Source organism: Pelodiscus sinensis, chromosome Z (assembly GCF_052426305.1).
Source record: "Pelodiscus sinensis isolate ZL-2025 chromosome Z, ASM5242630v1, whole genome shotgun sequence".
Lineage (NCBI taxonomy): Eukaryota > Metazoa > Chordata > Testudines > Trionychidae > Pelodiscus > Pelodiscus sinensis.
In genome coordinates this window covers 7,663,495-7,678,116 of record NC_143085.1, presented here as the reverse complement: position 1 = coordinate 7,678,116, position 14,622 = coordinate 7,663,495, and the positions used below count along the sequence as shown (strand labels likewise).

At 50.3% G+C, this 14,622-nt stretch overlaps 1 protein-coding gene across 1 annotated transcript in view; it reads left to right on the top strand.

Annotated features, from left to right (window-relative positions):
• Positions 1-14,232, top strand: part of SRRM4 (serine/arginine repetitive matrix 4) — a 154,131-nt gene extending 139,899 nt beyond the window's left edge. The window contains exons 9-13 of the mRNA XM_089775217.1: positions 1,407-1,744; positions 5,601-5,822; positions 6,206-6,316; positions 11,049-11,186; positions 11,329-14,232. Of these exons, the coding sequence (XP_089631343.1) occupies positions 1,407-1,744; positions 5,601-5,822; positions 6,206-6,316; positions 11,049-11,186; positions 11,329-11,599 (1,080 nt within the window). The 3' untranslated portion in view covers positions 11,600-14,232. The remainder of the gene's footprint in view (positions 1-1,406; positions 1,745-5,600; positions 5,823-6,205; positions 6,317-11,048; positions 11,187-11,328) is intronic.
• Positions 14,233-14,622: the final 390 nt, after the last annotated feature.

Genomic DNA, 14,622 nt, shown 5'->3' with positions numbered 1-14,622 from the left:
GTAGTCTGGATGCAATGTTACAGGCAATAACACCTTCTGTCGACAGAGTTCCGTCGACAGAAGGTGTTATGCCTCGTAAAATGAGGTTTACCAGCGTCGACAAAACTGCTGAGTTCTGTCGACATTATGTCGACAGAACTCAGCGGTAGTGTAGACGCAGGTATAGTTTTGTCGACAAAAGTCCACTTTTGTCGACAAAACTAGGTAGTCTAGACACACCCAGACTGTGGGAGCAAAGTTTGTTTTCCCCAACTTTTCTCTATCTAACACACTGTGAGAAAAATATTTTTCTTCCTTTATTTTTAATTTCTCTCAATTTTATTTTATTTTTTGAACTTCAGTGTATCTGTGGGCCAGCACGAAACCAATGGGGGTTTAACACAGTGGCTTTTCATCCCAAATAACCAACATAAGAGGAATTTACTAAACAACATAATAAAAAACAAAACAAAAAAGAAGTCTTGACATTTAAATAGAAAAGAGTCAAACAATTGACGGTGAGGATTTGAAGAGAGGGTTTATGTTTTTTCTTGTAATTTGAGACTCTAATGATGGACTTATGTTGCCCGCTCTTCCCTTTTTCTTACACCTTACCTACTAAAGGAGGAATTCTTGATTGGTAAGTGGATGCTATCCGCAAGACACTAGGGAATTTATTAGAGGTCACTCAAGAGCATTAGCTATATCTTCTACAGGGGGAAAAACGCACACAAAGAAATATCTGTAGTCCTTTTATTTCCAGGGGGATTTTAGTTTTTATTTTTTTTTATTTTTGTTCCCACCCTCCCACACACACTTTTTTTCTTTATTGAGTTTCAAAGCGCTAAACTTATTTATTTGCCAATTTTTCCTTTGAACATAAATACCTTTTTTATGACATTTGAGTCTCCTTATTAAGGAAACTGAAACAAAAAGTTGATAATTTAGAATTGTGTTCCATTTTTGTTTTATTTCCAATGAGTATATAGTTTTTTATATAAATATTCCTGTTTCTTTTCCCTACCCCACCTTTCAGGTTAAATGAGGGCTGTTAGTTTTATTTTTTATATTTTTCCTGTTTTATTTTTTTGTATTTATTTATTCTTTTGTTTCCCCTTTTTTTTAAAAAAGAAAAAAAAGCTTTTGTTCAACATGGATCGCATGCTAATACTCTTTGCATGATGTCTAAATCTTCCAGTTATCATGTTAGGGGGAAAAGAAGTTTCTTCTTTCTGTGGATTTTTTTCAGGGATATGTACTTTTGTTTTTTTGGCTTCTCTTTTTTCTTTGTTTCTTTCTTTCCTTTTGTTACAGTGCATCATGATGGTAAAATTTCTTGGGTTAGTTAAAAAAAAAAGTCAGACAATATAATAGCAAACAAATCCAAAAAAGGTTCAAACAATGCCAAATGGCTTTTTTGCTTTCAGATCTCTCAGTCGGGGTCATCCGCTGACCTCTTTACCAAAACAGACAGCCCGCTTGGCAACCTAGCCAGTCGGAATGGAGAGTCACACGAATTTGACTCAGGAAACGATACTTGCTCCCCTCCTTCCACTCAGAAAAGCTCATCTAGGCCTAAGGACAACCAGGAGAAAAGAAGCCTAGCCCACAATGGCTTTGGCCGTGCCCTCTCACCAGGGAAGCCCAAACCGGCTAACAGCGATAACAGCTCTGATTCAGGAAATTCCTTCACCAGTTGTTTTTCCCGGAGCAAGGGAACAACTTTGGAAAATCCCTCTCCAGAAGCCCAGGGACAGGATCAAAGGTCAGTGATTGCCAATAGTCAGTGTTTATTGTGTCCACCCCGGAATGACTCAGTATCTTCTGTTGCAGGGGTCAAGCCAATAGGAATGAATTTCTGTTCCTTATCTACATGTTTTGTTGGTCTATAAAGTGCTACTAGACTTTTTGTGCCTTCAGTTAATCCTGCACAGACTAACTTGGCTACCCCCGGAAGCTTCTGTTCCTTATGCAGTTAACCCCAATTCAGGTGCAGCAAATCTGGCGACTTGACTCCAATAATGGCTTCAGAGAAAAGTGAAAAGTAACCAATAATGCACTTGGGCAATGGTGCCGTGTGTGTGAAATTCCTTCCTGATCTCTGTGGCACTTAGTTTGTGCCATGAAGGATGAGATTTGATTGTGTTAAACTTTAATCTGTTAAATCTTCTCCTCATTCCTTAACCTCTGCATGCAGCAGCCTCCACACACACACACACACACGCCACCTTCCCAAGGCCATTCAGAAGAGGTTCCATTTGGCTCAAAACACAGGCATGAGTCAAAGACCTAGATCCAGACATCCAGCCATTGGGCCATTTGCAGTCTTGATGTGGCTTGATCTCCTCTCTCACTGATTTGTCGTGGACTTGTAGAAAAAGAGCAGGAAAGTACATGGGGCAAACTTCTGAAGGCTGGAGGGAGTGTCTAAATGCCAAGGCCGGAGGGAATGTCTAAATGCCAAGGCCAGAGGGAATGGCTAAACGCCAAGGCTGGAGGAAATGTCTAAATGCCAAGGCTGGAGGGAACAGCTAAACACCAAGGCCAGAGGGAATGGCTAAACACCAAGGCCGGAGGGAATGGCTAAACACCAAGGCTGGAGGGAATGGCTAAACACCAAGGCTGGAGGGAATGTCTAAATGCCAAGGCTGGAGGGAACAGCTAAACACCAAGGCCAGAGGGAATGGCTAAACACCAAGGCTGGAGGGAATGGCTAAATGCCAAGGCTGGAGGGAATGTCTAAATGCCAAGGCCAGAGGGAATGGCTAAACACCAAGGCTGGAGGGAATGTCTAAATGCCAAGGCTGGAGGGAATGTCTAAATGCCAAGGCTGGAGGGAACAGCTAAACACCAAGGCCGGAGGGAATGGCTAAACACCAAGGCTGGAGGGAATGTCTAAATGCCAAGGCTGGAGGGAATGGCTAAACACCAAGGCTGGAGGGAATGTCTAAATGCCAAGGCTGGAGGGAATGGCTAAACACCAAGGCTGGAGGGAATGTCTAAATGCCAAGGCTGGAGGGAATGGCTAAACACCAAGGCCGGAGGGAATGGCTAAACGCTAAGGCCAGAGGGAATGGCTAAACACCAAGGCCGGAGGGAATGTCTAAATGCCAAGGCCAGAGGGAATGGCTAAATGCCAAGGCTGGAGGGAATGGCTAAACGCCAAGGCCGGAGGGAATGGCTAAACACCAAGGACAGAGGGAATGTCTAAATGCCAAGACCGGAGGGAATGTCTAAATGCCAAGGATGGAGGGAATGTCTAAATGCCAAGGCCTGAGGGAAAGGCTAAACACCAAGGCCAGAGGGAATGGATAAATGCCAAGGCCAGAGGGAATGGCTAAACACCAAGGCCAGAGGGAATGGATAAATGCCAAGGCCGGAGGGAATGGCTAAACGCCAAGGCCAGAGGGAATAGCTAAAGACCTGATTCACTTGGCCAAGTGCTGAGTATCCCAGCTTAGCTACATGAGGCCTCAGACGTGCATGCAGCGGAGCAGCAGTGGCTCTCGACCAGGCGAACCATGGGGAGGTAGCCAGCTAGAAGCTGTGCTCACTATACTTCCACAAGCCCTATGGAAAGATGGGCAGCAGAATCAGTTATTCCCCTGTGCCCTGCAGGTTCTGCCCCTGTCCAGCAACTTCCCCTTGGTTCCTCATGCGCATTCCTTTGAGCATATTCTCTGGTGTGCAGACTTAGTGTCACCTACAGTGCCTGGAAGCTGCCATGGCTGGAGCCGGGAAGGAGAGACAGTGCCCATGATGGAGAATGCATCCCAGCCTCTTGCCACACACACATGCCCTACTTCTCTCTCCAGCCTGGCTGACCTCCGTGAGGTACACAGCCAAAGGGTCATGGAGGTTTACAGGCAACCACAGGGAGGGTTTGGTGGCTGGCACTTCCATTTCATGTGCCCAGCTGCCTCGCTTGCGCAATGCTCTGTTTGTGTGAACAACTTCGAGGGTCTGATGAAGAGAGCTAGAGCTTTGTGCTCCGACCTGGGTACAGCAGGGCTAGCGCCAGTGGAGTTACACCAGCAAAAAAACAGCCACGTTCATAGTAGAAAGGTCAGGTCTCAAGTGTTTCACCTTAAAGACAGTATTCTGCTCTCAACTATAGGGGTGCGGCTCCTGTTGACAGGGGTGGGACTTGCATCCATTTAGCTGACAGCAGAATTTAGAGTCACATCCTGTGCTCACATCAGTGTGTGGCCAGAATCAAGGCTGCCCCTCCAGATTTACCCAGGTGCAGCCTGACACTGAAATCTGGTGTTGTGTTAGAGCAGTGGTGAGCAACCTGCGAGCCACATGCAGCCCACTGGGGCTCCACCCACAGCCCCCCAGCTGCTCTCGCCCCAACGTGCCTCTTGTGTACTGGAGCACAGGAGCCCCAAACTTCCTACGCCTTCCCCTCCCAGCCAGCACTTTTGAAGGAGGCACGAATTGCTTGATTTGTGCTCTACCCCATCCCTCCCAGAGCGGGAATGCCAGGAATCAGCTGTTTGTAGCATTCCAACTGGAGGGGAGGAGGGGGGGAGAGAAGTGAAGACAGGGCAGGAATCAGGTGCTTCACAGACTCCAAAAGTTCTGGGAGGGAGGGGAAATAACAGGATGGGTGGAAGAGGTGCATAGGGATGGGGAGACAGACCAGGGGGGTGTAGGGGGAACCCCAATGGGTTGTGGGCTGCTGCAGCCCACTGAGGTGAAGGAGGGCCATTCATGGCTGCCCATCCCTGTCTGAGGGCCTGATTCCACTCCGGTTTAATAAACCCAGTCACTGTTGAACCCAATGGATTTCATAGGAGGCCGGAACAAGAGGTGAAAGTAAGCTGGTACGGGCTGGTATGACGTATGGATAAGTGGCTGAAGCTCTGCAAGTAAGCGGGTCTGGTCTGGCGTGCTACACTGCCATGCTACTGATAGCCAGTAGAGTGTCCTGGAAAGACATTGTACTGCCCTCAGCCCCTCCATAGCGCTGCCTCTCAGGAGAACAGGGCTTGCATGGGGGCTGTCTCCTCCCGCTCTTGTACCTCCCCCAGGCCCAATGACCAGGGAGTGGAGGGAAGAGGGCAGTTGCTCTGGGGCCCAGCAATTCAAAGAGGCCTGGGGTTCCCAGCTGCCAGTGCTGCTACTGTAGCTGCACCCAAAGCCCCGGGCCCTTTCAATCACTACTGGAGCGCTGTGCTGCAACATCCATGCGGCGCTAAGAGCAGAATGGTTACGTGGGGTGGGGTGCTCACGTGGGGTGGTCATGGGCTGAAGCACCCACTGGCCACCACGCTTCCCCTTCTGCCTCCTCCCTCTGTGCCTCTTGCCCACAGCTGGGCCCACTGATCAAACCCTTCCCTGACCTCACAATGCTTTCTGAGCACCATGAACAGCTGATTGGCGCTGTTTGGGCAGTTCAGGGAGGGACGGGCTGGAGCAAGGATGGGTTACACTCAAGAGCTTGGGAGAAGGGGTGGAATGGGGCAGGGGTTGGGGCAGGGTGAGACAGAGTAGGGAGAGGCAAAGCACGTTCCACCTGCAGGGGAAATTGGTGTCTCTGGTCAGTAGTACATGCTGAGGCAGGGCTCTCTAGCCACCATCAACAACTTTACCAGGTGGGAAAATGTCCCTTGCAGAGGTTTCCGGTCCCCGTGTCGTGACGGCGTGGCGGCGAAGAAGCAGAGCCCCCTGCATGTGCCTGGCCGCAGCTCCCTGCTGAGACCGGGCTCCCGCAGCGAGTCGTACACCAGCCCAGGGAGGTCCTCCCGGGGCTCCAGTCGCTCCGCCCGCTCCCGCTCATCGCATCACAAGGCCACGCCCAGGTACTCCCGAAGCAGATCCTGCTCCTCGGGAAAAAGGTGAGGCCGAGTTGAGTGGCTGTCGATGTTGTCTGTAGCTGTCCCATTTGCAACAGTGCTTGGGAGTCCGGGCAACAGGCCAAAGAGCCTTGAAAATGCAGCGAGAGTTAGGCTGAGCTGACTCAGAATTCTGGCAGTACCGATGAGATTTGCCTCTGAAAGGATGGGCCAGCAGAGAGATCCCAGTTGGTGCATGGCGAGCTACGGGGCTCGTTTATTTACAAGGTGAAGACGCATTTATCAGAGGCTGGGCCGACAACATTAAACTTGGGACCTTGTTCCCCTTTGAACCCAGATTTTGAAAAGGAGCCTCGTGCACCTTTAACCCTCCCACCACAGCTGTGGTTTGACCCCCCCTTTTTATGGTGCTTATCTCTTCTCAGGTCCTATTCCCGTTCCCCCAGCTACTCATCCAAGTCCTGCAAAAGAAGCCCTGGAAGCAGGACCTCACGACCGCGTCGGAGCCCCAGTTATTCCCGCTACAGCCCTAGCAGGTACTTGTCTGTCCCTAGTGTGGCACAGCATCCTTGCAGCATGTCAGTTCGAGTTTATGAATAATACATGGGTGACCTCTTCGCAAGCTTCTCTGCTGCACTTCATTGGCATGAAGTTGCATGTGAGAGCACCCAATACACTGGGGATCTGGCTATCGCACATATTGGAAGCCCTTGAATGCAGACAAGGAGTGAGGCATGTCCAGGTCTCTGAAGTCTGTGCATTCCCACTCTCATTGTTTATGGCCTATCTCCATACATGTTGCCAGTTGGTTCTGCTGATGCTGATTCTTGAGAGAAGAGGCATTGAGCAAGGAGATGAGCTGAAGGGGGCAAGACTCAGGCTCACCTGGATATGGGGATTTCTACAACCGAGCCCTTCCCTCCTAGACTGCCCTCCATTCCTCAGTGCACCTGGATTCCGGCCGTGGAAAGGTCCCATTAAGCAGTTGTAGAGCGGAGTGATGCGGCATGACCTGCTTTTTCAGGCCTTTGAAGAAAGTTAAGCCTGCAAAATGTATGTTGAATTTGATGGGTGAGGCCTGCTGAAATGTGCCGCCTTCACTTTGACCCCTTTTGGAAGCAGAGCACTCGTTGGTCTGGTGTTGCAGCTCACTCCAGGCCCAAAGGGCCGGATGAATTTGAAAATGCCAGTCCACAGGCCTCTTGGAGGGCTTGGGCCATTGTCAGGGAAGTATTTTCTTGGTGCAGAAAAACATACAATCGCCAATTGAGCAGCAGTTAGCAGCTGGGATTTTGAAGGCTCATTGAAATGCCCTGTGCACAGGGAGCTTACATTGGCTGACTTGGTAAAGCGCGCTGTGCAGAGAACAAGCTAGCAGCAGTGCCAACAGCCTTGCTCAGCTCCACAGTACGGTTCTTTTTGGCCCAGAACATTATGTGTGCTCTGTAGGAATCAATGGTGGTTTCCTTACCAAAATGCCTTTTGCCACTTAGGTCCTTTGCTCACTTCTACTATGCGTTCCCACATTTCAAGCTGTATGAGCATAGGCTGGCTGAAATCTAGGGGGGAAGGCGCTCGTCCTGGCCATATGGAAAGTTGCACATTGCAGAAAGGTTGAGGGACTTCCTGGCCAAAATACCTTAGCAGAGAGCCCTGGCAACAGCTCAGCATTGGTCTTAAGGGCTTATGCACAACCCAGGCCAGGAATACAGAAACAGGTTTGTAGGACAAAGGTGATCATCCAGATTCTGCACTAGGGGTCAGTTACCACAGGGAAGTGCTGAACCAGGATGTAAAATGTTCCCAAGTGCTTTCTATCCTGCAGGGTCTCAGAGAGCCTCACTCTTTTTATATACGCAATGTCTACACTGCATGTTATTTTCGGAAAAAGGTATGCAAATTGCAAACCGCCATTTGCGTATCTTTTTTCAATTCTTTTTTTTTTTTTGAAGAGGCTGTTCCAACATGTGGCCTGTTTACACTTGGCCAAATGTGGGGGAAACCTCCTCTTTCAGAAGAGCCCTTATTCCTTATAAAATGAGGAATACAGGGCTTCCGAAAGAGCGCGCCTGCTTTTTCGGAAACTGATCTGAAAAAGTGACACATTCCCTGGATGCGGCAGAGTTTTTCCAGGATGCTCCGGTATTCCAGAAACTCTGTAGTGTAGACATAGCCATAGATGTGAATTGTACCACTGAAATGCAGCCACCTCTTGGGTGGAAGCTGTCTGCTAAAGCACTGCAATGGGAGTGGTAGAAATTAGAGGAAGGACGCTAGGGCAAACCCTTTCTCTCACAGTGAGTGCCAGACAATCTCTATCCTCCATGCAGAGCAGACAGTTAAATCAGCTCTCAAAGTCATGTAGCAAATTATATGGAATTCCGGCTGGATTAATCTATGGGGTTATTTTTTCAGGGCTTCTGAATGTTATCGGAACAAAATTCTCAACTTCACTGTATGTGGGTTTATAGCCCAAGGTGTATTTTGTGTTTCTGGATAGAATGTGATTTCTCCTTCCATCCACAGTCACCAGTCTCTGTCAGGCTGAACGATCTTCGTTTTGTAACAAGAAAAGGACAGGGCAGGAAAGAGCAAATGTCAGGTGTCCATTAAAGAGCGCACAGGGGACATCCTTACCTATAGGCAAAATACACAATTGTGTACGACACCAGAAAATGTGCGGTCTTCATGTCCACCCACCCACCTCTTCCTATCCCTGGTCTGTGGTTCTGCTTCCTCCTGAGAGGATCTAGTTAACTTAAACTGAAATAGTCTGCCAGAGCTATTAGCAGAACACTGAACCTGTGAAAGAGCCATTGAAATGGTAATGAAGCCATTAAACAGGCATTTGCCAACCCCAGGTACTGTCAGTTTCTGAAAGTACTGTGTTAATTTACAGGACCTTAGTTTAAAATTTGCTTTAAAAATGTTTCATTAAGGTAGAGAGTTGCTGAAGACTATAAAATCACACCGCTAAAAAATTCCCCTCCCTTGGCTGCCATCAGCACTGCATAGGGCCCCATCAATCCTCAGGATGACCTTGACTGTGTAGTAGGGATGGGCCTTTTTCTCCAGAAAGCAAGTTATACCCACATCCCAGAGTTAATCCAGTTGTGCCAAGCGAAACTCAGTCAGGGCTGCCCAGCTGCCTCATCAAAAGACGTTGGACAACCAAGCCCTACACAGGATCAAACTGGGCGCAGGGTTGATACACTCGGGGCTTGTATCACTTCTGTATGGAGCCTGGAGCCAGCTTGGCCCCGATCCTGATCACATTCCTCCCCCTTCCTTTGCTATGTTAAGGCCAGTTATTTTCAATGCTGACAAAAGCATTGCAAATCTGCAGGCAAATGGCAAACAAAGCAGATTAAACCTACCTAGAAACCAAGGCAGCTTTGTCCTGTTCGTGTGCACGATAGCTCTTAACCAGTGGGTGTAATATACTTCCTAAATATCCGGATGCTTGTGCTTGGAATACATATGAAGCAAAATGCACTTGGAACTTAGGTACAGTCTAGTCTGTTATATGTTTCCAAACTAGGGATGTGAAGGACTAGTTGACAGGATAGTCAACAAAGGTACATCTATACTAGGACCTGCTTCGAACAAGGGAGGCTAATGAGGATGACCAAAATTGCAAATGAAGCGCGGGATTTAAATATTCCACACTTCATTAGCATGTTCCCGGGCGGTCGCCATTTTGGAAATTGTTTAGCCCAGAATAACTGCCCGTGTCTACACGCGGCAGTGAAACGGGAGTTCGAAGTAAAGCCCTAACTCGAATTAGCTATTAAACCTCATTCCAGGAGGAATAACAGCTAATTTGAGTTAGGGTTTTACTTCGAATTCCTGTTTCACTGCTGCGTGTAGACGCGGGCAGTTACTCCGGGCTAGTCAATTTCCAAAATGGCGACCGCCCGGGAACGTGCTAACGAAACACGGAATATTTAAATCCTGCACTTCATTTGCAATTTCAGTTGCCCTCATTAGCCTCCCTAGTTCGAACTAGTCGCTCCTCCCCACCCCTAGTCGCTCCTCCCCACCCCCTGCTGCCTCTATCAGAAAGAAGGGGGTAGAGATGGGGATACTTAAAAGCAGCAGCACCACATGGAGCCTGAGGCCGGACCCTGGGCTCCACGTGGCGCTGCTGCTTTGAAACACCACAGGCAGCCTGGGGCCTCTGGGATGTCCCCAAGCTGCACACAGCGTTTCAAAGTGGCAGCGCTGCATGGAGCCCAGGATCAGCTGGGAACTCCGCTGCTGAACCCAGGCTCCATGCAGCGCTGCCACTTTGAAACGCTGTGGGGACCCTGACGCTGGGCTCCCCACGGCATTGCAAAGTGGCAACACTGCATGAAACCTGGGGTCAGCGGGGGAGTCCCCAGCTGATCCTGGGCTCCACTTTCTCCTGTGAAGTGTAGTAACCGCCTTAGGGCAGTTGCTACTCTTCAAAGGCGGAGGCGCCCCATCGACTTATCAAATAGTGGACGCAACATGCATTGACTATTCAATTAGTCAATTACTCACAATTTAACATCCCTATTCCAAACCTTTGCTAGCAGGTTCTAATATTCACAGCAATTAGGAGCCCATCATAACCATTTTGCATATTTGAAAAGCCACTGTGGTTTTTTGGCCTAACTCAGCCGGGCAGCGTGGTGCAAAGAGGCCCAAAAATAAACGAGAATCAGGGTTCCCTATTTCACTCGTCACTTTGCACATAGGGAAAGCGATATGTTAAACTGGATCAATCCCGTTTCTTCCCGATCCTCACGGCGCAGCAGGCGGGATATCAGGGAGGTTTGGGGAGACTTTCCCAGCACACGCCAGCAACACTACTGTGAGAACTGCTGCATGAAGTCGGCACAGCTGAGGCTCTGTGGGGCAGACGTGCCCCACAGAAATAGTGCACACCGGTTGCAGATGGCCACGCCATGCAGTGCTGCATCCAGACTGGCCAACTCTGGGAATGGCGTGCACACCCAGCCAGCTGGGGGGTGCTGTTAAAAGCACCCTCACTCACCCCCCAGCTAAGTAGTGGCATAAACAGGCGGGATAGATGTCTCCTGCCTCTGTTGCACCAGTCACGCCATGGAGTGAAGGCTGGCGGGGTTAGTTTTGCAGCTCGAATGAGAAGAAAGAGGGCTGTGCTGTGGAGGTGTTGGTTCTAGCCCCCGCTCTTCCTCCCCTTGCCAGCAAAAGCATAACCGTGCTGCTGACGGTGCAGAGTAAATCAGGCAGTGATCTTTTCTAACCTGGCCATTCCAGGGAGCGAGCGAGAGAGCGCAAGTATGGCTCCAGCGAGAAGGAGTCCCAGCGGGACCGGCGGCGGCGCAGGTCCTACTCGCCCATGAGGAAACGCAGGAGAGATTCTCCTAGCCACCTGGAAGCGCGTCGCATCACGAGGTAAGGGAGTGACCCGGGGCCTCCCCGACCCCCCAGCGGGGGAAGGGCACGGGCTCTGTGGAGAGCTCTCATAGTATCCCTTCCTCCCCACCTCAGGGTCCCATTACGCCGCTAGTGAGAGACTCTCTCTTTGTCTCCGCAGTGCCCGGAAACGCCCCATCCCTTACTATAGGCCCAGTCCGTCCTCCTCCAGCAGCGCCAGCAGCTATTCCTCCTGGCACAGCAGCGTGAGCCGCTCTCCCAGCCGCAGTCGCAGCTACTCCAGCTACAGGAGCAGTCGGAGCAGAAGTTGGAGCAGCAGCAGTGACAGCAGCCGGAGCCGGAGCCGGAGCCGGAGCCGGAGTTCAGGCCCCAGGAGCAGCAGGAGCAAGAGTGACGACTCAGCTGACAGCTATGACAGCACGCGGCGCTAGGGCGTCCCCTTCTCCCTGTCACGCGCATGGGTGGCGTCTCTTTCGATTCCTATCTCCTCCAACCTCCCTGGGGGTATATTCCTATTTAATGTTTGTATTGTGGCAGCCACCAGTGCCCTGGAGCAGTGCTGGCTGCCCTGGGGAACACGTGGGCATGTCACAGGAATGGGCAGAGAGGAGAGGGGCAGAGAGGGAGGTGTGACACCTTGCAGCAGCTGGGTTGATTATGAACCAGCTTCCCCACCCCTCCCTTGCCTGTCTCTAAGGAAGCATTTCCCAGCTGCTAACCCACAGAGTGAGCAAATCCTTGCTTTTTCCCTGGCCCGCAGACAGCAAGCACCAACTGTGTGGTGGGAGGAGGAATAATGGAAAGCCTCTTCAAGGCTTTTGGGACAGGCAGAGAAAGACTGGGTCTGGCCCTGCCTCTCCTGAGGCCAATGTCAAAGCTCCCAGTGTGGTGCCCTCCAAGCATTACTGCAGGGTCTCTGCCCTACAAAGGGAAACCCAGAGTCCTCTGCAGTATTGATTCACCTTCACTGGAGGTGGCATGCGCACTGTGCCCTTTCCCCGGTGAAGTATAGTCAGTCACTGTCCACAGGTCAGCCTATTCCAGCTTGGAATGCATAGAAATAATTTCCACTGAGTAACAGAATGTTTGGGAGTGGCCACTCCTTCCCCCCCGTCCCTGTTGCTAGGTCACGAGTTTGTTTCTCTTCCCCTCCCCTCACCCCAGCAATATGACCTGTGATGGATGCTGCCAGCAAGATTTTAAGCAGAATTGGGAATGAGGGTTCGGTGCAAGGAGAAAAGTCTTGCCAGTACGCTTAAGAATTTTCAGGCTGTGCCTCTCCTCTGAGCTTTCAGCCCCAGAGCACTGCAGGGCCACCTCTTGGAAGGTTTCTGCTGGTGGCTGCTCCGTAGGGGAATGCTATACCGTGCCAGGATACTGCAGTGTAAATTCCAGGTCTTTCTTGGTACCGGCTCACATGGACATGGAAAATTCCAGTGCATTGGTATGTAGCCCCCAGGAGCTCCAATCATGGACCCCAGTGCACCAAGTGCTAAATAAAAAAGAGGAAGGTCCCTGCCCCAAAGAGCTTACAATTTGTGACAGCAACACCTCCAGCCTTCCCTACTTACCCCGCGGCCAGCTTCAGTGTAAGGCAATGCCTGGTCCAGAGCTGTTCAAAGTGCAGAAGCCTCGTTACAGAGATTTGTTGTATGTGGGCAGGGAGGAGGAGAATACCTTTCCCCCCACCCCCACCCTGCAACGGAGACCATCTCCATGTTTAATGAAAGAAGGAGCCCATATACTGTAGCAACTGGGCAAGTTACAGCCATGCTCCCTGCTGCAGCTACTTAGCACCCAATGGCCAACCAGATCAGGGCTCCATTGTGCCAGGGACTGTACCGTCATACAGGAAACAACAGTCCCTGCCCCCATGATCTTGCAGACTAAGACATAACAGGAGGATGAGCCAAACAAGCAGGCTGGCGCAGGGAGTGCGGGGGGAGGGGAGGGAGGATGAATAAGATGTGCACACTTAATGGCAGTAAGTGTCTCAGCTGGTTGGTTAGTCTGAGGAGCTGTCCTAGGTGAGCAGCCAGTGGCTGATAAGCTACTTATCTACAGACCACCAACCCCGCTGACTAACAGCCCTCTTCCCCGCGGGTGTTGGAGCCACTGCTATAGTGCAAGACGGGGTGGTTTTTGGGGTGGAATAGGAGAGTCCTGGCTGGATAGCCTCTCTTTGCAAAGCAGAGTGCAGGGTTGAGAAAAGGGTGAGCAACTGGGAACAAAATAACCAATCAATCCCCAACTGTCTTCCAGGGGACAGCTGAGAATAATGACTACCCGGCCCTGCCCATGGATTCCTTACTCTTAGCACCAGATCCATTTGCTGGAAATTCTTCCTGCCTTTGCTGCTGGAAGATTCACAGTGACATATGGTAGAGCTTGCTGGCATCCCGCCTCCCCCTTCTTGCCCCCATACACACACATCTCATACATTGTACTCAGTGACACTAGACCTCTAGGAATTGTTCCTTCTGCAAAATCACGGGTGCAAGAATGAGCAGACTATGCACTTTTCCCCCTCACCCAAATGCAAGGCAACAGAATATTTTTTAGATTCAGCTCTAAGGAATTTGGTTTCAGTTTCAAGCAGAAGGCTTAAATTTCAGGGCTTGCTGTGGAAACACTTCCAAATTAACCTGTCACTGCCCTTTGCAACATAGCAGGAGGCAATGCGGCCCCATCTTACACCTCCCCCCATCCTCTCTGTAGATCTCTGATGCAGCTGCTGCATGGAACACTTTGCTTTCTGGTGTATTCTAACAACTACTCTGGTGGAGAGGAGGCATGAGGAGGAAGACACAGGATCTAGGAAGGGGGGATGTACCCATCCATCGTCCTTTTCCTGACAAGCTGCTGACACTTATCTGGGAGGGCAGTGGTCGTCCTTCCAGCCTGTGTGCCAGGCCTGCCTTTGTTTACTCTTTGCAATGATTGCCAGCCCAGCTGGCTGTGCTGTTACGGTGATTTGCTGCCTAACAAAGGCCTCTCCCAGGTGCAGGCTCAATTGGCATTGGAGAGTTTTCTTTTCTTACAACAGCTGAGTGCTCAGAGCAGATCACTTGAAATTAAGTCATTTGTTTCTCCCTTCCTTCCCTCTGCCTTGCACTACGATTACCCCATTTAGTCCTAATGACACAAGGACCAAAGTGTTCCGAGGGGGCCAAGAAGAAAGTTGATCTGCCCTCACTGAGGAGGAGAGGGAAGGCTGGACTTGTAGAGCCACCTGCACCCCGGAATCATGGAGACTTAAAGTGAACAGGCAAAGGCATGACCTGAAGGGAAGTGTTTATGTGCAGTAAATATAGAAAGATCTGACTCCACAGCTTAGTGCCCCTCCCAACAGCACTGTCTCTCAGAAGGCCCATTCACACAATGGAGGCCCTCGCTTCCCACCCATCTCAGGACTATGGTATTGCACTGCTGCCACATAGCAAAGGTTGTTTTA